Source organism: Tremella mesenterica (assembly GCF_000271645.1).
Source record: "Tremella mesenterica DSM 1558 unplaced genomic scaffold TREMEscaffold_9, whole genome shotgun sequence".
In the NCBI taxonomy this organism is placed as follows: domain Eukaryota; kingdom Fungi; phylum Basidiomycota; class Tremellomycetes; order Tremellales; family Tremellaceae; genus Tremella; species Tremella mesenterica.
In genome coordinates this window covers 978,388-1,004,649 of record NW_006711233.1, presented here as the reverse complement: position 1 = coordinate 1,004,649, position 26,262 = coordinate 978,388, and the positions used below count along the sequence as shown (strand labels likewise).

Genomic DNA, 26,262 nt, shown 5'->3' with positions numbered 1-26,262 from the left:
GGACCACCGAACTTCACCCAGTAGCGTACTGGTCTCGAGCAATGACGCCCTGTGAGCTAAACTACACGGTGGGAGAGAAAGAATTATTAGCCATCGTGGATTGCTTGGTCGCCTGGAGACCCTACTTGGCTAACAGTAGTGATGTTATAAAGGTCATTACCGATCACAAGAACCTAGAATACTTCCAAAGCAAACAACAACTAAATCGAAGGCAGATGAGATGGTTGGAAATATTGGGAGACTTCAACATAGAGATCACTTATCGACCAGGGAGCAAAAATGGGGGAGCAGATGCTCTGACGAGACGAGGAGATTATCATCCGGGAAGAGGGAGTAGCAAGGACCCGAATCTTAACAAAGGCAACTGGCTACAATTGCTACCGACACACGAACAAATTGGATCGAATTCAATGGACTCAGAACACAAAGGACCAAGACACATAGTAAGAGGAGCAATCCGGGAAGACTCATTATTCGGACTCATCAAGAACGGACTGAAAGACTCAGAAGACATAGCAAACATACGACAACTAGGACTACAGATGACACAGACACATAGCACACAGAGCACACAGAGCACCCAGAACACACAGGACACACAGAAGACACAGGCTAGCAGCGAGACACCAATAGTATCATGGACACAGAGCGGATTACTCTTATACAAAAACAGAGTAGTCATACCAGAGGGACAGGCAAGATTAGAAGTAATGAAAGCAAGACACGATTCGATGCTAGTGGGTCATCCAGGAAGAGACAAAACTATCACCATGGTCAAAGAGGACTATTACTGGCCACATTTGGACGAGTATATTGCAAAATACGTAAAAGGATGCGAGATCTGTAACCGACACAAGACTCATCGACACCAGCCGTATGGACATCTGGTCTCTTTACCAGTACCCACACTGCCCTGGACAGATATCTCTATGGATATGGTGGGACCCCTACCAAAATCGACCGAGTTCGACGCGATACTGGTGATAGTCGATCGACTAACCAAGATGGCTAGATTTATTCCATGTACAACTGGACTAACAGCGAACAAAGTGGCCGACATCTACATCAAGGAGATCTTTTCAAAACATGGAGTACCTCGAACAATTGTGTCAGATAGGGGAACTCAGTTTACGGCGGAAATTTGGAAGGAAATATGTCAGTTCTTGGGAATAAAGAACTTATACTCGACTGCGTATCACCCTCAAACAGATGGACAAACTGAGCGAGTAAATCAACAGATGGAAATCCTGCTCGGAATGTATGTAAACTACAACATGGACAATTGGGATCAACTTCTACCAATTGCTGAGTTCGCTTATAACTGTTCGCCACATAGTAGCCACGGTCTGTGTCCCTTTGAAGCCTGTTACGGCTATGTGCCACACTACGACATCCATTCGCACGATATTCGATCAAAGTCAAACAAGTTGGAGAGGAAATGGAGGGATATGGGAGAGTTACATGCGGCTGTTCAAGAACAGGTCAGGATGGCTAATGAGATTAGTGCCGAATACTACAACAGGAGACACAAGAGTGTACCAGAAGAATTCAGAGAGGGAGAACAGGTACTACTGAGTACGAAGTATCTTACGACGGAAAGACCCAGTCGAAAATTAGAAGCAAAATACGTTGGCCCCTTCAAGATCATAAGGAGAGTGGGGAAAAATGCTTTCGAATTAGATCTACCTCCATCAATGAGAGTGCACAATGTCTTCAATGTCACGTTGTTGGAACCATATCCTAGAGACATGATACCAGGTCGACAGATACAACCCCCACCACCTGTAGTAATAAACGGCCAGGAGGAATTCCATGTGGAAGCAATTGTGGACAGTAGAATTCGACGAGGAAAGGAGGAATTCAAGGTAAAATGGTTAGGATACACAGGGAATGCGGCCTATGACTGGGAACCACGAGAAAATGTAGAAGAGTTGGCCGTTTTTGGTGAATTTCTGGAAAAAAGGAAAAAAGATCCCAGAAGAAAGTGAGAATTCGATCAAAATCAACGGAATTTATTGGGAAATAAATACATACACAGGAAATATGGCTACGTATAGAGAGATATAAAATACACTAGAAGTTGGAGGTGGTAGAATTGGCTCGGGGACGACGGACCGAGGCGGGAATACGAATGACATTGCGGGGGAGAGGAGTATGGGGAGAAGAGGAGGGACCGGCGACTGGTTGAGAAGAAGTCAATCCGGTTGGATCAGCAGCAGAGGTGAGATGATCCAAGGTTTCAGAAGGAGAGGGAGGGGTGTAGTTGGAAGGAATGAGATGAAGAGATTTGTAGAGGCCCAGATGTACTGGGGGAAGAGGAAGAAGGAGAGAGGAAAAGAGGTGAATGTAAGCGGAGAGTTGGGTGAGAGAAGAGGATTGATCCTGGGAGGAAAGGGATCGATATCGGGCCGAGACAGCACAGAGTTCGTGCTCCAGGACGAAGGTAACCTTGGAAGTAACAGTCTGGGCTCCGACAGTAATACCCTTTACATCAACATCGACCAAGTTCGAAGGAAGAAGATAGATACCTCGCGAAATTTGGACTCGGGATTGTTGGTTTTCACCGAACACTTTGAAGTTCCCTTCGCGGAGCACTCTCCACAAACACCACCAACTAAGTTGCATCAATATCGAACAGGAAGAGTAGGAAGACTCACGAGGACCGATACAACCTACACGAAAATCTTCTCCACCATCGAGACGACGCTGGCAATCGGAGCAAAGCTCACCCTCGAGACGGACAACAGCGCCATTCTTGTTACGAAGTCGCCAACCTTGGGCCAAGCGATCAAGCTAACAGTTAGAATTCGGTGGAATACGAAGGAGAAAAAGCTCACGGCGTTACCAAACCACTTGACAGTGGGCTTGATGGCCCCAGTCTCGCGAAAACGATCGAGGGCTTCGTCCTTCAGAGCGTGACGAACAGAGGAGAAAGAAAGGCGGGCCCAGAGGGTAGCTGACGAGTCAGAAACGCACAGAATTCTGTAGAAATCTCACCAATTTCCGAGTCTTTTCGAGCATCCAGAGCCTTAGCAAGTTCATCATTGACCGGAACCTTGCGAGGGGCGTGAAAAATGGTTTCGAGTTCATGGGGAACCTCGACAAGCCCCTCGGAATCAGAAGGTGGCACAGGGGACTTATTACCAGGAGAATTTTGATTTTCAACGATGGTACCGTGTTCGGACTCGACAGATTTCGCAGGAGATGGGTTCTCACCAGTGGTAGATGGCCCTGCCCCCGCTTCGAAGTCGATATATTGCTCGATGACCTCGTCATCGAGAAGAGACGATTGTTGGTCGCGAGAAGGGCCGGATTGATATCGATCCTTAATGGTGTCGAGAGCCCTGCGAGAAGCGTCAACCAATGGAGTTTGAGAGGGAACTGGCGCTTGGGAAGTAATTCTCATTCTTTTCGTTTGACGCATGAGAAGTTCGGGATCGACGTCGGGGAGAATGGCCACAGTAGAGGCCCGAGTTTGACGAGAAGAGATAGACGAGGACAACTAATCTCGTCAGCCAGTGATAAACAGGAGGAAGTGCATCGAATTCGAAGAGAATTGCTTACAGTACGCTTAGACATGCTCACAGACAGGTCAGAGTTGGAAGGATGCTCTAAGATATGAGTGAGATATGGATGGATAATGATAGATAAGTAAAAAGAATGACAAACAAGAGGTAAAGAGAGAATGAGGAGGAAAGAAGAGAAAAAAGACGGGGAGGTAACTTGGTCAGTAATTTCTCGATCACATTGGAGGTCCGTGCGGGTGACGCGTTTTCATGGCAACCGTCACACTAGCGTGGGTATGATGTCAGGGCGCACCAAAGGTGTCTAAGAACAATCCATGTGCATCACCTGGTTACAGGGTTCAGGATCCTCGGCGAGGATCCTTGAGACAGGGGGGGAAACTTGTTACGGGGTAACAACGAATCGAGGGAACTCTATCGAGTTCGACGGATTAGGACAGAGGAAAGCGGGAGTTGGAGGCAGTGCTGCAGTAGGTAGGGACGGGTTTTCCCCTTTCGAGATTTTCCCCACTGGGTTTGCTCAAAGCGGTTTTTCACCTGTCCGAGTATGTACATGGACGCTTGCAGTAGGACTGAGAAGAGGAGACGGATACCTGTAGACAGTATATAGTACAATCAGCAAAGTACCAACTTTGCTGATTCTTCAATATCATTCTTTGGCTACATCGATTGCAGAGGAGACACGATCCATTAGCACCAGAGCCCCTAGACTTCCACGAGACCTCCATCGAGTTCGACCCAACCTGCGACCTAGTCGTCGTGTTTCCAGTACCGTTACATCAAAGAGGATTATTACTGGCCACATTTGGACGATTATATCGCGAAGTACGTAAAAGGATGTGAGATCTGTAATCGACATAAGACTCATCGACATCAGCCATACGGACATCTAGTCTCCTTGCCAGTACCCACACTTCCGTGGACAGATATCTCCATGGACATGGTAGGACCTTTACCGAAATCAACGGAGTTTGACGCAATTCTAGTAATAGTCGATCGACTAACCAAGATGGCTCGATTTATTCCATGTACATCCGGACTAACAGCAAACAAGGTGGCTGACATATACATCAAGGAGATCTTTTCAAAGCATGGAGTACCTCGAACGATCGTATCAGACAGGGGAACTCAGTTTACAGCTGAGATTTGGAAGGAGATATGTCAATTCCTGGGAATAAAAAACCTATATTCAACTGCATATCATCCTCAAACAGACGGACAGACTGAACGAGTAAATCAACAGATGGAAATCCTACTCGGGATGTATGTGAACTACAACATGGACAATTGGGATCAGCTTCTACCGATTGCTGAGTTTGCTTATAACTGCTCTCCACATAGTAGTCATGGTTTGTGTCCATTTTGAAGCCTGTTACGGCTATGTGCCACACTACGACATCCATTCACACAATATTCGATCGAAGTCAAACAAGTTGGAGAAGAAATGGAGAGCTATGGGAGAATTACATGCGGCTGTTCAAGAACAGGTCAGGATGGCTAATGAGATTAGTGGGGAATACTACAACAGGAGGCACAAGAGCATTCCAGAAGAACTCAGAGAGGGAGAACAGGTACTACTGAGTACGAAGTATCTTACGACGGAACGACCCAGTCGAAAATTAGAAGCAAAATACATTGGCCCGTTTAAGATCATAAGGAAGGTTGGAAAAAATGCTTTCGAATTGGATCTACCTCCATCGATGAGAGTGCACTGTCACGGCCGTCGAAACAACTACTTCTTAATAGACCGACGGTCGACGAACCTCGGCTAACTTCACGCTCTGAGTCGATGTCTCACCCAACCAGGAGGGCGCAGACGTCGAAAGGGGTGTAACTACGGCGTACTTCGGCGTAGTTACTCTAACTAGGGTTTTGTTCTACTGATGGCGATGTATCTTGATTTATAGCTATCTCTATCTGTCTTTCACTACTGACAACAATCAAGGATCGCTGAAGAACTTCAGCGATCTTCTCAGCTAATATTATCTACTCCTCCTAGACGTTCATCCAACCCTCTCGCGCTTTGACGTACTTCAACGCACTTCGTCCAACTTCCCCGAGCCCTCGGCCATCCTCTTCCTCCTTCGACTAACTCCGCCTAACATCGCCGCACTTCTGCTCCCATTGTCCCTACTTAGCCTAACTCCGTCTAACTTCGCCGTACTTCTGCTCCCATTGTCCCTACTTAGACTAACTCCGCCTAACATCGCCGCACTTCTGCTCCCATTGTCCCTACTTAGCCTAACTCCGTCTAACTTCGCCGTACTTCTGCTCCCATTGTCCCTACTTAGCCTAACTCCGTCTAACTTCGCCGTACTTCTGCTCCCATTGTTCCTACTTAGCCTAACTCCGTCTAACTTCGCCGTACTTGGTGTCAGAAGTCCTGAGTTACGTGTAGAGTAAAGAGGTTAAGGCGTGATGGGGTTTTGATGGCCAAAGGAGGGTCATTGTTGGTGGAGTAATCGAGGTGTCGCGACGTAGTTCGTGACAGTCGCCCCCTTCTTTAGCCGCGAACGTCCTCGTGAGCGATTACACCTCTGTCGTGTCAAGAGAACTTAGCAGCGTAGTACCCCCATTCTCTCCCTCCCCATGACCATCCTTCACCCTTCTGCTCTTTGCGCCGCACTTCGTAGTTGGGCCTCCTTTCATTCCAAAACCCGACAATGAGACTCCCCTAACTTCGTCGAGGTTTGCCGTAAGAAGCCCTGTGTCTTTTGTAGGTGAGACACGCTTCCTGAATGGCAGCCGAACAACACCGTTGTTTGTCGAAGTAACCCTCGCTTATATTGAGATGAGACACTACAGCGTGGGAATTTTGATCGTCCCTGCGATGCCTTTTGTTGATGAAACGCGAAGTTTGCTGCATGTTGACGACGAGGGTTTAGGTTTGATTATACTAAATACTGAGCAGTTCGTCGAGCTTCTCTCTTTTTCCCATCTGCTTTCAAAACTTTCTATCTCTCTTACCTAGAAAACAGATTTGTTACCTTGAATCATCTTTTATTTCTTTAAGTATTTTTAACGTCATGGCCCCTCCTACTCCCACCTCTAACCCTTTCGCCGCCATGAGGAACTTTGGTGGTATGGTGTCGTCTGCTCGTGAGTTATTCCTCGACACTTACCTTACTTCGCCGGACTTGGCTGATGTTCAGTTTCCTTCGGCGACAGATCTCGCCAAGTCTCCTCCCTCGGCCTCGGCACCCTCTCTTTGGGGGAGCCATCTGGCGATGTCCCGCCTCCTCGCTCCGCTTCTCCTCCCGCCGGTCCTCCCGCTGGTTCTCCCTCTGCTTCTCCTCCTCCTGGTTCTCGCTCTGCTTCCCCTCCTGCCGCCAGCCCTCGCCGCAGGACGCCCGCCTTTCGTCCTGGTGAGTCTCCGTCCTCCTCCGACCAGGAGTCGCTCAGTGGTTCGGAGTCGGACGATCAGTCGGACTTCGAAGGAAAAGGGGGTGATTATAGTGATGAGGATGATAGAATCGTGTCGGAGGGTGAAACCGAGTTAGAGGAACACTCGGATGATGATATGGTGGCGGTTAGTGTAGAGGACAACAACGTAGATAGTCCTGAGCGTGAGTTCTTCGTCCAACCTCTCACACCTTCGCCGAACTTGGCCTTGTTTATCTGTTCTTTAGCTCTCCAAGACATTGCTAACTCGCAGCCGCTCCTGCCCCTCCCCCTGCCCAACTCGCGGGTCAGAAACGACGCCGTTCCCTCTCCTCTTCTTCTTCTTCCTCCTCCTCCTCTTCCGAAGTTCTCCCCCCGCCCGACGCCATTGCCGCTGCCGCCGCCGCCGCCGCCGCTGCTGACGCTCGCCGTGCCGCCACCCTTGCCGCCGCTGCTGCTGCTGCCCGCCGTGCCGCCACCGTCTCCCGCCCTGCCGCCGCCGACACTCGCCCTGTCGCCGCCGAACCCGTCGCGGCTACCCTTCCTTCTCCCAGAGGGGAGCCTTCGCCCAAACGGGTGAAGAGATCACTGCGGGAAGAAGAGTACTTGTGGGAGAAGATGAAGTCCGAGCCTGGTCGTTGGATCGCGGTTGGTGTTGACGAAGCGTGTGATCGTTGCCGGTGAGTCCACCTATTCGTACTACGCCGAAGTTACTCCTGCTAATTAGTAGACGTGAGATTATCACGTATAATCGTCCAAACTGGCCCTGCCTCAAGGCAGTCAGGCCACACAACAAGGCCCTCCGTTGTGCTTCATGCACGTCTGGCCCCTGCTCCTTCTGTCCCATTTCCTCTGCCCGGGACATCCCGCCCCGTCCCTTTGACGCTTCTCCTCTCCCCCCTCCCCAGACTCCAGCGTCTGTCCCCCGTTTGCGGGTACCGTCTTCGTCTCTCCGGTCGGTTCGCCGTACTTCGCCGGACCTCCGCCCGTCGCCTCCGTCGCCGTCGCCCTTCGCTCCTGTGGCCGGCCCATCACGTCTCCCTGCTGTTCCTCCTTCGTCTTCTCGCCGTCCTTCGGCCTCTGCTCCTTCGGCCTCCCGTCCTTCGGCCTCTCGTCCTTCGGCGCCACGTCCGTCCTCTCCAGTGGTAGCTTCTCCTCCGGCTCACAGCACCCGAAGTCGGCATCCTTCTGTTCCTCCGGCCACTTCGGCGGCCCCTCCCGTCACCCCTCCCTCTGCTTCCCAGAAGACACCGAAGTCTTCTTTAAAGAAATCAAAAGGGAAATCTAAAGAGAAGGAGGTTGCCTTCAATGATGGTGATGTGGAAGGTGAAGATACTCAGCGTGCTGGTCCCTCTGCTCCCCGGTTGTCCCTCGTCCACCCTCGTATCTCCCTGGACGTCCGTATTCCTGAGGACGAAAAGGAATTCGCCACTTATCGTTCTCTCCTCCTCGGTCTCACTACTCAGCTCGAGGCCGCCCGAAATGATACATCTCTCCTGCTTGACTTCTCTTCTCGTCAAGCTAACGCTTTAAACAATCTTACTGCGGCGTTAGTAGATGTAGTCAACACTGGGGCTCTGGACGACGAAGCAAGGACGAGGTTAGCGGACGTCTCTCGCCGAAGCCTTACTGAGATAGCCGATGTTCGCCGAAGACTGTTCGACACCCCCTTCCTAGTCACTCCTATGGCGTATGAGCCACCACCGTCCCTTGACTGGTTAGGTCGCCGTAGTAGTTCTCGTGTCCCAGCTTCCGCCCAGACTGCTCTCGACCTCCTCAGTCTTCCCTTCGAGTGTCTACGGACCATACGTTCTCTGTGGAGGACTCCGAGCATGCAAGCTGCTCGAGATGTCCAGGACTTTGGTGACTTCTTCGGGGCTATGAATCGGGCATGGAATGCTTCTCTCTCTACTGCGTTCCCGTCTGAGACTCTCGATCTACCTTCGGTCATCGGTAGCCTCCACACCAATCCCGCGGGACCGAGTAGATCGAAGGAGAAAGGAAAAGGAAAAGGTAAGGGTAAGAGTAAGGACAAGTGAGCGGTACGTAGCTGTAATCCTATGTTGTATGCAGTACGTTCTATCTCCTAGCCCTTCGCAGTCGCCCTTCCTTCGGCTTAGTAGGGTGAAGTTCGTGGAACTTCGCCAATATGTCGTCAGCTCCATCGACGTTCTCCACTGGTTCCCATGATACTGAGTCGTCTGTTCCTTCGTAACCTAACCACTCTACCAAGTACTCTAACTTTCCTGATCTCTTATTTACTCTAGAGTCTACAATGTCTTTTACCTCCCACGATTCCCCTACATTATCTACCTCTACTGGGCCAGGTGGTTCAGCTTGCTGACCAGGGAATACTGGAGGATGATAAGGACGGAGCAAGGAGACATGGAATACGTCATGGATACCTGCCATCGTTCCTGGTAGTTCCAATTTACAAGCATGAGAACCCACCTGCCGTACTACTTTGTACGGCCCACTTTGCTTAACATCTAACTTCTTCATTGGTCTCTTCGTCTTAATATTCTCTAACGACAGCATCACTAGGTCTCCTTCCACGAAGTTCGGCGTAGCCCGGTGTTTCCTATTGTATCCTTCGGCGTACCTCTCATTAGCTTTCTCAATTCCTTCGATACAATCCTTGTGTATTTCAGTCAAGTCTTTTACCACCACCGTAGCAGCGGGTACTTCGACTTCACTGGCCTTGATCTCTTCCGCCCACCGAGGATGATATCCATAGTTCGCATAAAATGGTGTCTTATTTATCGCGGAATGGTGGGTGTTATTGTAGGCGAAACTAGCTCGAGCTAGTAGCTTCGACCAATCGTTCTGCTGATAAGAAGTGAAGATTCTAAGGTATAGTTCCAAGGACTGATTGGTTCGTTCGGTCTGCCCATCAGTCTGTGGATGGTACGCAGTAGAAAGATGTAGTCTTATCCCGAGACTATCGGTCAAGTTCTTCCAAAACTTCGAGGTAAACTTCGATCCCCTGTCCGATACTATGTTCTCCGGTAATCCATGCTGAGCCACCACATAGTCCATTATCAACTCTGATAGGCCAGCTGCGGTTAACTTCGTCGTAGTTGGGATAAAGATGGCCCATTTGGTCAACCGGTCCACTACTACTAAGATGGAATTGTATCCATGGGAATTAGGGAGCTCTTCAATGAAATCCATCGAAATACTGGACCATGGCTTCGTAGCCACCTCCAGTGGTTTAAGCTCTCCATGGGGTCTCTGTCTGTTAGTCTTTGCTCTCTGACATACCGCGCATCCAGCGATGTAATCTTCGACATCCTTTCTTACTCCCACCCAAACGTAGTCCCGTAGGACTAGCTCGAGAGTCTTCGCTGAGCCTGGGTGACCAGCTAGAACCGAGTCATGTCGCATCTTCATGATCTTTAGTCGAGCATCGGCGTAGTCTGGCACATAAGTACGACCATCGAACGTAAGGAACCCCCTTGAATTCCATCCCCCACGAAGTATTAAGGGAGACCGCGAGGTACGGCGTAGTTCGGTGACCGACTCTGGTTCCTGCACATTATCGTGACATGTCAGATGAGAGCACTTAGCACAGGTTACCCCCAGTAATTCTTCTCTAACCTCCTCCACCTCTTCGTCTTCCTGTATTCCAACTATCAAATCCATAGGATCAATGAGGTCGTTTTCTCGTACTTCCTTTGTACCCTGTAAGGCTCGAAGTAGGTGTTGTAACCCAGAGCTAGTGTCGTCAAGTTCGTCGAACTTCGGCAATCCTTGAATAAGATTGCTCTCCTGCATCATAGTACTTCCTTTTCCTGAGTGGTAGTCTGCTCTTCTCGACAGTCCGTCCGGCAGTGTAGCTTGTTTTCCCGGTCGATACACCATCTTAAACCTGAAGTTAGAGAGCTCTTCGACCCACCTACCCTGCCTGGGGCTAAGCTGCTTGGGCTCCATCCAGTAAGTTAAATTTAAATGATCTGTGAGAACTGTAGTCTCTACCTGTAGTAGTAAGTGTCTCCTTCTCCTGAAAGCTTCAACAATAGCGAGTAGCTCCTTTTCCCCTACCGTATAGTTTAACTGCGCCGCCTGGAACGCTCCGGATTCGATGGCCACCGGATGCTCTTGTCCTAACTCGTTCACCTGCGAAATTATGAAACCCCAGCCGAAGAACGATGCATCCGTTTGTAGTAGTGTCTTCAACGAAGGATCAAAGTGAGCCAATACCGGGGCCTTACACATTCTATCCTTCAATTCCTTAAAGGCTCTTTCCTGTTCTACTCCCCAAACAAACGGTACATCCTTCCTGGTGAGATCATTGATCGGTTTAGCAATCCTGGAGAAGTTGGGGACAAAGCGCCGATAATAACTGACAACTCCCATAAATCCTCTACTCTCTCGCAAGTTCTTAGGACGAGGAAAAGATACAACAGCATCGATGTACTCCGGGTTACTGGAAATTCCCCTCTGTGAGACCACGAACCCCAGGAAGACTACCGAATCTCTCTCAAACTCGCACTTACTAGCTTTAACGAACAAATTCGACCTCCGAAGCACTTCAAACACCTTCGCCGTAGTTCCCCTCAGTTCTTCCAACGTTTGACCATAGATGAGTATATCATCTATGTAGACTACTACTCCTTTTCCCAACAGTTCTCGAAAACTTTCATTCAAGAAGTGCTGAAATACAGCAGGAGCATTTCGTAGACCATCTCGGACAACAAGAGACTCGAACATACCGTACTGAGTCCTGAACGCTGTTAGGTGTTCGTGTCCTTCTTTTACTCGCAGGAGTTGATAAGCCCCAATTAGATCTAACTTGCTGAAATACCTCGCTCTTCCCAGCTCTTCGGTTATCTGGCCGATCAGAGGCAGTGGATAGGCGTCGGGTATCGTTGCCTCGTTCAACTTTTGGTAATCAATGACCATTCGCCATTGACCTTTTGCTTTCTTCGGTACCAAGAACATCGGTGATCCGTAGGGCGAATTACTGGGTCGAATTCTTCCGGCCGATATTTCGCGATCTAGGATGTCCCTCAGCGCACTTCTCTGATCTTCTCCAAGCGAGTAGAGTGGAGCAACCTTCAGGTTCGCCCCCTCCTTAAGATCAAACTCCAGATCATAGCCCCTCGAGGGAGGTAATTCTTCACCTCCCTTCCTTGGGTTAAAAACATCAATGAACGAGTGGTATTGTTCAGGAACCACCTGATACAATTCCTCCTGTTCCTCCGGACTCAGTTCATCCTGGTCATCTTTGTCTCGGAGATCTATCGCGTCCGTCGGAGTCGGCAGCCCTATGGCCGCTAACTTCGCCGCACTTGGTGGGGTTGGGATGGGAAATTTCACCGAGTTGTCTCTTCCATCAAGGACAACCCCTTCCTTCCTCATCCAATCCCACCCTATCACAACATCTGCGTCGCAGAGCGTTGTTACATCGAGACAAACAGATCGCAGTTCGGCGTCCTTCGTCAAACTAAATCCGACTTCGACAAACTCGGTGATGGGTCCAGCGACACTCACCGAGCCGTCGAACATGTGAACGGGTACGCTCACCTGATATCGCCTCTTTTCTACACCTATCTTCACTGCTGCCCTAGGGCTTATATATGAACAAGTAGCTCCAGTGTCCCAGAGCGTAGTTAGCTTTATTCCATTAATGAAAATGTCCGATTTAGGTTGATCTCTGGAAACGGAAGGGATGAGGAGATGATTATCGACATTGCATGAACAAGGGGTACTGAGTGGTGTATTTTTGTATTCACAATCCTCTGGCTCCATCAGCTGTGTTTCTTTTATGGGTTTGGGAATGGTGGCCGAGAGAATATGGCGGACCCGCCGAGCCTCGCCTACTGCGACAGGTCCTCTTCTTTTCCCTGGTCCTCTTCCAAATCTACTTCTCCTCCAACCGCATTCAAGTTCCTCCTCTGTCCGAGAGGTACTGCGTTCCCTCCCGATCCTCCACCACGTTCTCCGAACTTCTCCCCCCATGGAGGCAACAGTCCAACCTTAACCTTAGCCTCCCTTACAGGGCATTCCTTCAGCCAATGTCCTGCTTCACCACACTCCGTACACTTCCCCTCCTTCCTCCTTGTCTCCCTCAGATCGGAGCTTGGCCTAGGCCATCTTCGGCGAACTTCGTCGATGTTTGCCGGCGTACTTTTTACCACCGTCGACATCATAGCCGCCTGGACACCACCCTGCGCCGAAGGTTGCCCCTTTTCCCATTTCTTCTCTTCTTTCTTCTCCGTCCTCTGACTTTCCACCACTGTCGTTGTCCTTATCCCTCCTTCCCTTTTCCTCTCTGCCTCCTTCTCCACTTGTCTCCTCCACAGGCGGTTGTCCAAGGGAATCACAAACTCCAATAGCTCTTTTACAGTCCCAAACGATCTACCGTGTCTTGCGATTTCATCTAGAAGGTGCGATTTTAGTCCTTTCTTGGCTCGGTCAACTAGGTTTCCATCATCAGACCACTTGAGAATCGCAACATGTCGCTGGAAGGCGGAGAAGTAGTCCGAAGCAGACCCGGTTTGCTTGAGGTCGTTAAGTTGTCGGGCCGCAGTTCCTTCTTCGTCTGGATCACCAAAGTTAGTCTTGAGGTACTTAACGAACTGATCGTGTGTCGTGAGGTACTCAGGAAGAGGTCTTTTGGATAGATCGGGCTGCACTGCAAGAAGAGGTGTTTCGCGTAGATGAGAGATCATGAAAAAGACTTTCTTAGTGTCGTCGGGGAAAAGATGAGAGTTCAATTCGAAGTGTACGTCGCACTCAGACAGAAAGGCGGTTAACTTGTTCCGATCTCCTCTCCATAGGTCTGGGTTAGGTAGCTTTATCCCTTTCCGTTGTTCGCCCACTACGCTTGGGGTCGCCGAAGTTTGCCGTCCCATGGCGTACCTCACCCCTTCTGATATCCCTTCTGCAATCCCGCCCACTGTATCCCTTTCTCTTCTCTGTTCCCATTCCTCCCTACGCCTTCTCTCCTCCATCATGTCTTTGTTCATATTCGCCACCATCTGCATCAAGGCCAACATGTAACGGTACTGGAAACACGATGACTAGGTCGCAGGTGGGGTCGAACTCGATGGATGTCTCGTGGAACTCTAGGGGCTCTGGTGCTAATGGATCGTGTCTCCTCTGCAATCGATGTAGCCAAAGAATGATATTGAAGAATCAGCAAAGGTGGTACTTTGCTGATTGTACTATATACTGTCTACAGGTATCCGTGTCCTCCTCTCAGTTCCTACTGCAAGCGTCTATGTACATACTCGGACAGGTGAAAAACCGCTTTTGAGCAAACCCAGTGGGGAAATCTCGAAAAGGGAAAACCCGTCCCTACCTACTGCAGCACTGCCTCCAACTCCCGCTTTCCTCTGTCCTAATCCGTCGAACTCGATAGAGTCCTCTCGATTCGTTGTTACCCCGTAACAAGTTTCCCCCCCTGTCTCAAGGATCCTCGCCGAGGATCCTGAACCCTGTAACCAGGTGATGCACATGGATTGTTCTTAGACACCTTTGGTGCACCCTGACATCATACCCACGCTAGTGTGACGGTTGCCATGAAAACGCGTCACCCGCACGGACCTCCAATGTGATCGAGAAATTACTGACCAAGTTACCTCCCCGTCTTCTTTCTCTTCCTTCCTCCTCATTCTCTCTTTACCTCTTGTTTGTCGTTCTTTTTACTTATCTATCATTATCCATCCATATCTTATTCATATCTTAGAGTATCCTTCCAACTCTGACCTGTCTGTGAGCATGTCTAAGCGTACTGTAAGCAATTCCCTTCGAATTCGATGTATATCCTCCTATCTCTCACTGGCTGACGAGATTAGTTGTCTCCTTCCACCTCCTCCCGTCAAACTCGAGCTTCTACCTTGGCAATCCTGCCTGACGTCGACCCCGAACTCCTCATGCGTAAAACGAAAAGAATGAGAATTACGTCTGAAGCCGCTTCCTCTCAACCCCCATTGGTTGATGCGTCTCGACGAGCTCTCGACACCATTAAGGAGAAGTATCAATCCGGTCCTTCTCGCGAAGCACAATCGCTCCTTGATGACCATGTCATCGAGCAATATTTCGACTTCGAAGGGGGTGCTGGGCCATCTGCCACTGGTGAGAACCTATCTCCCGCCAAATCTGTCGAATCCGAACACCCTACCGTCGTCGAAAATGCAAATTCTCCCGGTAAGCAACCCACTGGTCCTCCTTCTGAGGTTTCCGACGAACTTGTGGAGGTTCCCGACGAGCTTGGTGACATCTTTCACGCCCCTCGCAAGGTTCCCGTTAACAAGGAACTGGTTAAGTTGCTCGAGGATAGAAAAGACTCCGAAATCGGTGAGAATTCCACCGAGTTCTGTTCGCTTCTGACTCGTTAGCTACCCTTTGGGTCGGCATGACCTTCTCCTCTGTTCGTCTCGCGTTGAAGAACGAAGCTCTGGACCGTTTCCGCGAAACCAACGCCATCAAGCCCACTGTAAAGTGGTTTAAGAATGCTGTAAGCCTCGAATTCTCTTGAGTTTCATCGATTCTAATCATTAGCTCGATCGTTTGGCCCAAGGTTGGCGCCTCCGCAACAAAAATGGTGCTGTCGTTCGGCTAGAGGGTGAGCTCTGTACCGATTGTCAACGTCGTCTCGATGGTGGGGAAGATTTTCGTGTTGGTTGCATTGGCCCTCGTAAGTTCTTGCTGAGACCCGTTCGATGTTGATGCAATTCAGTCGGTGGTGTGTGTGGTGAATGCTCTGCTAAGGGTACTTCAAAATGTTCGGTGAAGACCAACAACCCTGAGTCCAAATTCCGTGAGGTACCTGTCTATTTCCTTCGAACTTGGTCGATGTTGATGTATAGGGTATTGTTGTGGGAGCAAGAACGGTCACTTCCAAGGTTACCTTTGTACTGGAGCACGAACTTTGTGCGGCTTCGGTCCGTTATCGATCCCTTCCTGCCCATGACCAACCCGCCTGTCTGACCCAACTTTCGGGTTACATCCATCTCTTTACCTCCCTTCTCCTTCCTCTCCCTTCTCAACATCTGGCTCTTTACAAATCCCTTCATCTTATTTCCGCCAACTACGCTCCTCCTTCTGCCGATGAAACTCTGGATCATCTTACTTCTACTGGTGATCCTACAGGATTGAGTTCCTCTCAGCCAGTTGCCGGTCCATCCTCTTCTCCCCATACTCCTCTTCCCCGCAATGTCATTCGTATTCCCGCTTCGGCCCGTCGTCCCCGAGCCGATTCTAACGCCTCCATCGAGTAGTGTGTTTATATCTCTCTACTTGTAGCTATACTTCCTGTGTATGCATTCATTTCTGACCCAGTTTTGTTGATCTTGATCGAATTCTCACTTTCTTCTGGGGTCCCTCTTCCTCTTTTCCAAAAATTCACCAAAAACGGCCAACTCTTCTACATTTTCTCGTGGTTCCCAGTCATAGGCCGCATTTCCTGTGTATCCTAACCATTTTACCTTGAACTCTTCCTTTCCTCGTCGAATTCTGCTGTCCACGATTGCTTCCACATGGAATTCATCCTGGCCGTTAACTACTACAGGCGGTGGGGGTGGTACCTGTCGACCTGGTATCATATCATTAGGATATGGTTCCAACAGCGTGACATTGAAGACATTGTGCACTTTCATTGATGGAGGTAGATCTAATTCGAAAGCATTTTTTCCAACTTTCCTTATGATCTTGAAGGGGCCAATGTATTTTGCTTCTAGTTTTCGACTGGGTCGTTCCGTCGTAAGATACTTTGTACTTAGTAGTACCTGTTCTCCCTTTCTGAATTCTTCTGGTACGCTCTTGTGTCTCCTGTTGTAGTACTCCGCACTAATTTCATTCGCCATCCTGACCTGTTCTTGAACAGTCGCATGCAACTCTCCCATATCTCTCCATTTCTTCTCCAACTTGTTTGACTTTGATCGAATATCGTGCGAATGGATGTCGTAGTGCGGCACATAGCCGTAACAGGCTTCAAAAGGACACAGACCGTGGCTACTATGTGGCGAACAGTTATAAGCGAACTCAGCAATTGGTAGAAGTTGATCCCAATTGTCCATGTTGTAGTTTACATACATTCCGAGCAGGATTTCCATCTGTTGATTTACTCGCTCAGTTTGTCCATCTGTTTGAGGGTGATACGCAGTCGAGTATAAGTTCTTTATTCCCAAGAACTGACATATTTCCTTCCAAATTTCCGCTGTAAACTGAGTTCCCCTATCTGATACAATTGTTCGAGGTACTCCATGTTTTGAAAAGATCTCCTTGATGTAGATGTCGGCCACTTTGTTCGCTGTTAGTCCAGTTGTACATGGAATAAATCTAGCCATCTTGGTTAGTCGATCGACTATCACCAGTATCGCGTCGAACTCGGTCGATTTTGGTAGGGGTCCCACCATGTCCATAGAGATATCTGTCCAGGGAAGTGTGGGTACTGGTAAAGAGACTAGATGTCCATACGGCTGGTGTCGATGAATCTTGTGTCGGTTACAGATCTCGCATCCTTTTACGTATTTTGCAATATACTCGTCCAAATGTGGCCAGTAATAGTCCTCTTTGACCATGGTGATAGTTTTGTCTCTTCCTGGATGACCCACTAGTATCGAATCGTGTCTTGCTTTCATTACTTCTAATCTTGCCTGTCCCTCTGGTATGACTACTCTGTTTTTGTACAAGAGTAATCCGCTCTGTGTCCATGATACTATTGGTGTCTCGCTGCTAGCCTGTGTCTTCTGTGTGTCCTGTGTGTTCTGGGTGCTCGGTGTGCTCTGTGTGCTATGTGTCTGTGTCATCTGTAGTCCTAGTTGTCGTATGTTTGCTATGTCTTCTGAGTCTTTCAGTCCGTTCTTGATGAGTCCGAATAATGAATCTTCCCGGATTGCTCCTCTTACTATGTGTCTTGGTCCTTTGTGTTCTGAGTCCATTGAATTCGATCCAACTTGTTCGTGTGTCGGTAGCAATTGTAGCCAGTTGCCTTTGTTTAGATCCGGGTCCTTGCTACTCCCTCTTCCCGGATGATAATCTCCTCGTCTCGTCAGAGCATCTGCTCCCCCATTTTTGCTACCCGGTCGATAAGTGATCTCTATGTTGAAGTCTCCCAATATTTCCAACCATCTCATCTGCCTTCGATTTAGTTGTCGTTTGCTTTGGAAGTACTCTAAGTTCTTGTGATCTGTAATGACCTTTATGACATCACTGCTGTTGGCCAAGTAGGGCCTCCAGGCGACCAAGCAATCCACGATGGCTAGTAATTCTTTCTCTCCTACCGTGTAGTTTAGCTCACAGGGTGTCATTGCTCGAGACCAATACGCAACTGGGTGAAGTTCGGTGGTTCCCTTTATTGATGGGTGAGGGAATCTCTGAGACGCTATCGCACCTATCGCACAATCGGATCCATCGGTTTCAATCCAAGTCGGTCGAGTTCTATCAAAATGTCGAAGTACTGGTGCTGTGGTGAATGTTTTCTTTAGATCGTCAAAAGCCTTTTGACAATCTTGTGTCCAGTTCCAAGCTTGATCTTTCCTGGTCAATCGTGTGAGAGGTCCTACAATATGCGAAAACCCCTGGATAAACCTCCGATAGAAATTCGCAAAACCCAAGAACACTTGAGTATCCCGGACTGTCATGGGTTCTCCCCATTCTAGAATAGCTTTCACCTTTTCTTGATCCATTTCGATCCGTTCGTGTCCTATTACATACCCCAGGAACTTTACTTCACTTGAACTCCATTCGCATTTCCTCGGACTGACGACCAAATCGTTTTCAAGTAGTCGGTCTAACACCTTTTGGACAATTATCTGGTGGTTTTCGATCGTGTCGGAGTATACCGTGATGTCATCGATATAAACTACTACCCCTTCGTCAAGTAGATCGTGAAACATGTCTTGTAGAAAGTTCTGAAAGGTGGCTGGTGCATTACACAACCCATCCCTTAGGACTGTGCTCTCGAAACTGCCGTATCTTGTTCGTAAGGCAGCCTTTTGTTCATCTCCTTCCTTTATCCTGACTAACTGGTAAGCCCCTTTCAAATCGAGCTTAGTGAAGATCCTTCCTAATTGAAGTCGATCGAGTAGTGTCGAGATGAGTGGCATTGGGTATGAATCCTTAATGGTTACCTTGTTCAGCGCACGATAATCCGTTACCACTCGATAGGGAATCACTCCCTTTTTTGGAACCAGGAATACAGGAGACCCGTAAGGTGATTTACTTCTTCGTAGATGGCCGCTGGCCAGACCATCGTTGATCCACTGCTTTAGGAATGCATCCCCATGTTCATCCAGTTGGTAGATTGGTCCTGGTTTTAGTTCTGCTCCGGGGGTCAATTCGATCTCGTGATCACATTCTCTTCTTGGTGGTAGTTTTCTGGCTCGTTCCACTTTGAATAGCTCCAGGTATTGGTGCCATTGTGTCGGTATGACCTGTCGTAACTCTTCTTCGCTCATCTCATCTTCTCCTTTTTCCAATGCTGTTCCTCTTATCAATCCTTCCTCCAACCTCGGATACTTCCAACCGTTATCCTGTCCGATTCCGTCGAACTCGATCAATCCCTTTCCACAATCGATCCTTGCCCTAAACTGTTTCAAGAAATCCAATCCCACCAGTACCTCGGGGCCTTCGTATGCCATCACATCCAATCGAGTCGCAATCTTGAGTCCTTCTCCTAAATCCAATTCAGCTTCTACATACTCGGTCACTAACGTCGCGGTTGTTCCATCGAGGAATCTGATCTTCCGTGGTTCTTGATACTGTCTCTTTGGGAATAAATGGTATAATGGACAGGCCGGCTGTACGTATCTTCCGGTAGCTCCGGTATCAATTAACATTCCAAATCGTAGGGTATCTTCTTCTGTCTGTATCTTTATGTATATTATAGCCGAGTCATTACTGAGATCTATTGGTAGTTGAATTTTGTGCGATTCTGTTAGATCCTGGCCGCAAGTGGTCGCATCACTTAGGCCAGGTATTCGTTTCCCTCTTCTTCAAAGGTTACCGCCATTCCTCGAACTAATGGCCCTTTGGATCCGGTTGGGATCGAGTTCGATCCACTAGGAATTGGTGAGCTATGCGGGTTTGGGGATCCCCTAATGTTGTTTCTCGTATTTCCTCCATTTGGACAGTTGTTGGCGTAATGTTCTGGACTTCTACATTTGAGACAACGTCGGTTCTCCCTCCTCCAAGTCATTTCGTTCTCGCTGAGACGTCCTCCGTCCTCTGTCCAAGTGACCGGAGGGTCATTTGGTAGACCATAATTCATCATCCCTGGTTTTCCACCGGGCAAGGGTCCTCTACCAGTCGATTGTGAGTGGCGTTCTACCGGGTTGGGCAAACTAGTATCCAATCGCATCGAATTCGATCGAGGGGGAAGCCAGGTCGTCTCATGTTTGCGTCTAGCAGCCCATCGATTCGCTGCAATCATCGTTTCAGCCATCCGTTGGTTCTCCTCAGTCCCTATCACATGCTGTTTGAAATAGATCCAGTCCGATTTGGTTCGAGGGTCGGTGTTATTTACCACTACCACCTTCAGTAGCTCTTCCTTCAGGCCCTGTATGGCTGAGGCGATTTTCATTGCATCTGGTACTTTTCCAAGGTGTGTGGACCAAAGTTCAAAGTTGGCAAAATACTCGGCGGCCGTATCAGTCTGTCTTAACTCTTGCAATTTCCTCATAGCCGTACCTGCCATGTTACTATCTCCAAATTGAGTTCGTAAATGCTGAATGAATTTGTCGTAGCTCTCTAGCCATTCGGTCGAATTCCATATACTTGGATTGGTTATGGCCGGGGTTAGAAGCATTTGAGGGGTGCCTCGAAGATACCCGTACATGAACAGGATCTTCCTGCGATCGGTGGCGTACTCTGCCCCTTTGAACTCGAAGTTCATGTGACATGCTGCAAGGAAGTTGTCCAGTTCTCCTCGTTCTCCACTGAAGGTAGGTGGATCCGCACACCTGGTTCTTCCTGTTCGTTCGTTGTTGTTAAGTTTTGGCTCCAAATACGGCTTGTTTTCTTCGACTTCGATCGAACTTGCCCCTTTCGATGTGAGTAGCTGTTGGTTCTGTCGGTCAGCTTTCATCGTAGCCAGTTCTTCTCTTAATGCATTTTGTTCCTTTTGTTGCATCGTCATAATGGCTAACAATTGTGACAACTGCTGCGATAACTCATTCAGCGGATCTGGGGTAGTGGTGGTAGAAGTGAGATCATGTGAAATGGTACTTCTCGAAGAACTTGTTGGTATTTCTTCCTCTGGGACCAGCCCTTGTTCCAACTCCTCTTTTTCTGGTATCATTTTCCGCGCTTTCCCTCTGGTGAGCATACAGTACTCTCCGATTCGACCCAAGGTGCGTAAGGCTGATTCTTCAACTTGTAACGGTACTGGAAACACGATGACTAGGTCGCAGGTGGGGTCGAACTCGATGGATGTCTCGTGGAACTCTAGGGGCTCTGGTGCTAATGGATCGTGTCTCCTCTGCAATCGATGTAGCCAAAGAATGATATTGAAGAATCAGCAAAGGTGGTACTTTGCTGATTGTACTATATACTTGTCTACAGGTATTCGTGTCCTCTTCTCAGTCCTACTGCAAGCGTCTATGTACATACTCGGACAGGTGAAAAACCGCTTTTGAGCAAACCCAGTGGGGAAATCTCGAAAAGGGAAAACCCGTCCCTACCTACTGCAGCACTGCCTCCAACTCCCGCTTTCCTCTGTCCTAATCCGTCGAACTCGATAGAGTCCTCTCGATTCGTTGTTACCCCGTAACACAACACCACCCCTTGTGTTCCTTCTTCTCCCAAGTTCGCCGTACTTCCAGTGTTTTCTCTTGGGCGTGGGGTTTGGTCTGATCCAAGTGGGGATCCCACAGGTGGGAGAGCATTAGACGGAGGAGAAGGAGGGTTAGAAAGCACCGGTGGAACGAACTCATCTCCTTGAATTGACCCCCCCACACTATTCTCAACTCCAAGGTCCTGCCCCATTGCTCTGCTAAGCTCCTCCAATGCTCTCCTCTCGTTCTCCTCCATCCTGTCTCCATCCCTACTCATGCCTCGTGTAATTCTTCTTTCTGGTTCCATATTATCTTCGTACTTCTCCGAGGTTCGCACGGGTCGTCGGTAAGAGCGATCCTTGATACTGTCACGGCCGTCGAAACAACTACTTCTTAATAGACCGACGGTCGACGAACCTCGGCTAACTTCACGCTCTGAGTCGATGTCTCACCCAACCAGGAGGGCGCAGACGTCGAAAGGGGTGTAACTACGGCGTACTTCGGCGTAGTTACTCTAACTAGGGTTTTGTTCTACTGATGGCGATGTATCTTGATTTATAGCTATCTCTATCTGTCTTTCACTACTGACAACAATCAAGGATCGCTGAAGAACTTCAGCGATCTTCTCAGCTAATATTATCTACTCCTCCTAGACGTTCATCCAACCCTCTCGCGCTTTGACGTACTTCAACGCACTTCGTCCAACTTCCCCGAGCCCTCGGCCATCCTCTTCCTCCTTCGACTAACTCCGCCTAACATCGCCGCACTTCTGCTCCCATTGTCCCTACTTAGCCTAACTCCGTCTAACTTCGCCGTACTTCTGCTCCCATTGTCCCTACTTAGACTAACTCCGCCTAACATCGCCGCACTTCTGCTCCCATTGTCCCTACTTAGCCTAACTCCGTCTAACTTCGCCGTACTTCTGCTCCCATTGTCCCTACTTAGCCTAACTCCGTCTAACTTCGCCGTACTTCTGCTCCCATTGTTCCTACTTAGCCTAACTCCGTCTAACTTCGCCGTACTTGGTGTCAGAAGTCCTGAGTTACGTGTAGAGTAAAGAGGTTAAGGCGTGATGGGGTTTTGATGGCCAAAGGAGGGTCATTGTTGGTGGAGTAATCGAGGTGTCGCGACGTAGTTCGTGACATGCACAATGTCTTCAATGTCACGCTATTAGAACCATATCCTAAAGACACGATTCCAGGACGACAGATAAAACCTCCACCACCTGTAATAATCAATGGTCAGGAAGAATTCCATGTGGAGGCTATTGTGGACAGCAGAATTCGACGGGGAAGAGAGGAATTCAAGGTAAAATGGTTAGGATATACAGGAAATGCGGCCTATGACTGGGAATGTCACGAACCATGTCGTGACATCCCTGACAACTACCATCACGGACCCTCCTTTCACCATCACCGAACCACTATCCACCACCACCCCGAACCACTGAGACCAACTACGACAAAGTTACGAGAACCTAGGGATTATTTGTCACGACAACCCCGCCTAACGGAGAACTACGGCGAAGTTAGGGGAAAGAAACCGAGGGAGAGTGGAGTAGGGGAAGTTAGGCGAAGTTAGTCGGAGTAGGATATCGGGGATATGGCGAGGTACGGCGAAGTTGAACGAAGAGGACTGAGCGCGAGGCTGTACAGGGGTTGAGGGACGTTCTATGAGAAGAGAGGGGGAGTATAGATAGTTTACAGATCGCTGAACTTCTTCAGTGATCCTTGATTGTTGTCAGTAGCGAGAGATATATTCAGTAGCTACAACCTTCGAGTTAAGGAGAGCTACCACCGAGCAGTTCAACATACTACAGCGAAGTTAGCCGCAGTTCATCGACGATCATCTCATCATTTACCACTCGACGTATCACTACGGCGAAGTTAGCCATAGTTCCTCGACGAGTACCCTGTCCTAGTGAGACATCGACGCTCCACTACGACGTAGTTAGCCGAGGTTTGTCGACCGCCGGTCAGTAGAGAAGAAGAAACGACGATTGTGACAGGGAACCACGAGAAAATGTAGAGGAGTTGGCCGTTTTTGGTGAATTGTTGGAAAAGAGGAAAAGGGACCCCAGAAGAAAGTGAGAATTCGAGCAAGATCAACAAAACTGGGTCGGAAATGAATGCATACACAGGAAATATAGCTACAAATAGAGAGATATAAACACACTAGAGGTTGGAGGCGGTAGAATTGGCTCGAGGACGACGGGCTGAAGCGGGAATACGAATGACATTGTGGGGGAGAGGAGTATGGGGAGAAGAGGAGGGACTGGCGACTGGCTGAGAGGAACTCAATCCAGTAGGATCACCAGAGGAGGTGAGATGATCCAAGGTTTCAGAGGGAGAAGGAGGAACATAGTCGGAAGGAATGAGATGGAGAGATTTGTAAAGACCCAGATGTACTGGGGGTAGAGGAAGAAGCAGGGAAGAGAAAAGATGAATGTAAGCGGAGAGTTGGGTAAGAGAAGAAGATTGATCCTGGGGAGAAAGGGATCGATAACGAGCCGAGACGGCACAAAGCTCGTGCTCCAGGACGAAGGTAACCTTGGAAGTGACAGTCTGGGCTCCGACAGTAATACCCTTTACATCAACTTCGATCAAGTTCGAAGGAAGAAGATAGATACCTTGCAAAATTTGGACTCGGGATTGTTGGTTTTCACCGAACACTTTGAAGTTCCCTTCGCAGAGCACTCTCCACAAACACCACCAACTGAATTGCATCAATATCGAACAAGTAGAGTAGGAAGACTCACGAGGACCAATACAACCCACACGAAAATCTTCCCGACCATCAAGGCGACGCTGGCAATCGGAGCAAAGCTCACCCTCGAGACGGACAACAGCACCATTCTTGTTGCGAAGTTGCCAACCTTGGGCCAAACGATCGAGCTAACAGTTAGAAATCAGTAGAATTTGGAAGAGAAACGACTCACAGCATTCCTCAACCACTTAACAGTAGGATTGATGGCGCCAGTCTCGCAAAAACGATCGAGGGCTCCGTCTTTCAGAGCCGTACGAACAGAGGAGAAGGTCATTTTGGCCCAGAGAGTAGCTGACGGGTCAGAAACGCACAGAATTCTATAGGAATCTCACCAATTTCCGAGTCTTTTCGAGTGTCCAGAACCTTAACTAGTTCATCATTGACCGGAACCTTACGAGGGGCGTGAAAAATAATTTCGAGTTCATGGGGAACCTCGACAAGTCCCTCTGAATAATCAGAAGGCGGCACAGGGGACTTGTTACCAGGAGAATTTTGATTCTCAACGATGGTGCCGTGTTCGGATTCGACGGACTTGGCGGGAGATGGGTTCTCACCAGTGGCAGATGGTCCAGCACCCCCTTCGAAGTCGATATATTGCTCGATGACCTCGTCATCGAGAAGGGACGATTGTTGATCGCGAGAAGGACCGGATTGATATCGATCCTTAATGGTGTCGAGAGCTCTTCAAGACGCATTAACCAATGGAGGTTGAGAGGGAACGGGCGCTTGGGAAGTAATTCTCATTCTTTTCGTTTGACGCATGAGAAGCTCGGGGTCGACGTCAGGTAGGATTGCTGTAGTAGATGCTCGAGTTAGACGGGAGGGGGTAGAAGGAGACAACTAATCTCGTCAGCCAGTGAGAAATGGGAGGATATACATCAAATTCGAAAGGAATTGCTTACAGTACGCTTAGACATGTTCACAGGCAGGTGAGAGTTGGAAGGATACTCTAAGAGATAAGTAAGATATGGATGGATAATGATAGATAAGTAAAAAGAACGACGAACAAGTGGAAAAGAAGGAATGAGGAGGAAAGAAGAGAGAGAGGTGGGAAAGAGACTTGGTCAGTAATTTCTCGATCACATTGGAGGTCCGTGCGGGTGACGCGTTTCATGGCAACCGTCACACTAGCGTAGGTGTGACGTCAGGGCGCACCAAAGGTGTCTCAGAACAATCCATGTGAATCACTTGGTTACAGGTTTCAGGATCCTCGGCAAGGATCCTTGAGACAGGGGGGGAAACTTGTTACGGAGTAACAACGAATCGAGAGAACTCCATCGAGTTTGACGGCTTAGGAAAGAGAACGGCGAGAGTTGGAGGCAGTGCTGCAGTAGGTAGGGACGGGTTTTCCCTTTTCGAGATTTCCCCACTGGGTTTGCTCAAAAGCGGTTTTTTACCTGTCCGAGTATGTACATAGACGCTTGCAGTAGGACTGAGAGGAGGACCCAAACTCTTGTACATAGTATATAGTACAATCAGCAAAGTACCAACTTTGCTGATTCTTCAATATCATTCTTTGGCTACATCGATTGCAGAGGAGACACGATCCACCACATTGCACCAGAGACACACAGATTCCCACGAGAGTTCCATCGAGTTCAACCCAACCTGCGACCTAGTCATCGTGTTTCCAGTACCGTCACATATGGCTATAGGGCCTCGCAGGGAACAAACCTAGTGATGTAGTTTATAGTCTAGTGATGTAGTTTATAGTCTAGTGATGTAGTGGATCAAAGAGACTATAAGTCGATGAGATCAAGTGGCAAAAGAATTGCTAAGTGACGAGAAAATACATTCGACAAGACATCTACAAAAAAGGGGTGTTTCTATATACTAAAAGGGGAGCGGAGTGATACCGAAATCTA

At 48.8% G+C, this 26,262-nt stretch overlaps 5 protein-coding genes across 5 annotated transcripts; 2 read left to right on the top strand and 3 right to left on the bottom strand.

Annotated features, from left to right (window-relative positions):
- Positions 1 to 2,073: 2,073 nt before the first annotated feature.
- TREMEDRAFT_63993 (uncharacterized protein) lies at positions 2,074 to 3,579 on the bottom strand (the record flags this gene model as incomplete). The annotated part of the gene is made up of 5 exons (XM_007006169.1): positions 2,074 to 2,582; positions 2,658 to 2,793; positions 2,838 to 2,956; positions 2,977 to 3,502; positions 3,565 to 3,579. 5 exons carry the CDS (start codon positions 3,577 to 3,579, stop codon positions 2,074 to 2,076), a joined length of 1,305 nt encoding a protein of 434 aa, XP_007006231.1.
- Positions 3,580 to 6,550: 2,971 nt separating this feature from the next.
- Positions 6,551 to 7,589, top strand: TREMEDRAFT_63992 (uncharacterized protein; the record flags this gene model as incomplete). The annotated part of the gene is made up of 3 exons (XM_007006168.1): positions 6,551 to 6,623; positions 6,677 to 7,090; positions 7,180 to 7,589. The coding sequence occupies 3 exons, from the start codon at positions 6,551 to 6,553 to the stop codon at positions 7,587 to 7,589; spliced, it is 897 nt and encodes a 298-aa protein (XP_007006230.1).
- Positions 7,590 to 14,633: 7,044 nt separating this feature from the next.
- On the top strand, positions 14,634 to 15,845 carry TREMEDRAFT_63990 (uncharacterized protein; the record flags this gene model as incomplete). The annotated part of the gene is made up of 5 exons (XM_007006167.1): positions 14,634 to 14,648; positions 14,711 to 15,212; positions 15,254 to 15,372; positions 15,417 to 15,552; positions 15,595 to 15,845. The coding sequence occupies 5 exons, from the start codon at positions 14,634 to 14,636 to the stop codon at positions 15,843 to 15,845; spliced, it is 1,023 nt and encodes a 340-aa protein (XP_007006229.1).
- A 3,979-nt stretch (positions 15,846 to 19,824) lies between these two features.
- Positions 19,825 to 21,938, bottom strand: TREMEDRAFT_63988 (uncharacterized protein; the record flags this gene model as incomplete). Its single annotated transcript, XM_007006166.1, has 3 exons — positions 19,825 to 20,384; positions 20,634 to 21,336; positions 21,543 to 21,938. 3 exons carry the CDS (start codon positions 21,936 to 21,938, stop codon positions 19,825 to 19,827), a joined length of 1,659 nt encoding a protein of 552 aa, XP_007006228.1.
- A 1,867-nt stretch (positions 21,939 to 23,805) lies between these two features.
- On the bottom strand, positions 23,806 to 25,314 carry TREMEDRAFT_63987 (uncharacterized protein; the record flags this gene model as incomplete). The annotated part of the gene is made up of 6 exons (XM_007006165.1): positions 23,806 to 24,314; positions 24,462 to 24,525; positions 24,570 to 24,688; positions 24,709 to 25,060; positions 25,097 to 25,237; positions 25,300 to 25,314. The coding sequence occupies 6 exons, from the start codon at positions 25,312 to 25,314 to the stop codon at positions 23,806 to 23,808; spliced, it is 1,200 nt and encodes a 399-aa protein (XP_007006227.1).
- Positions 25,315 to 26,262: the final 948 nt, after the last annotated feature.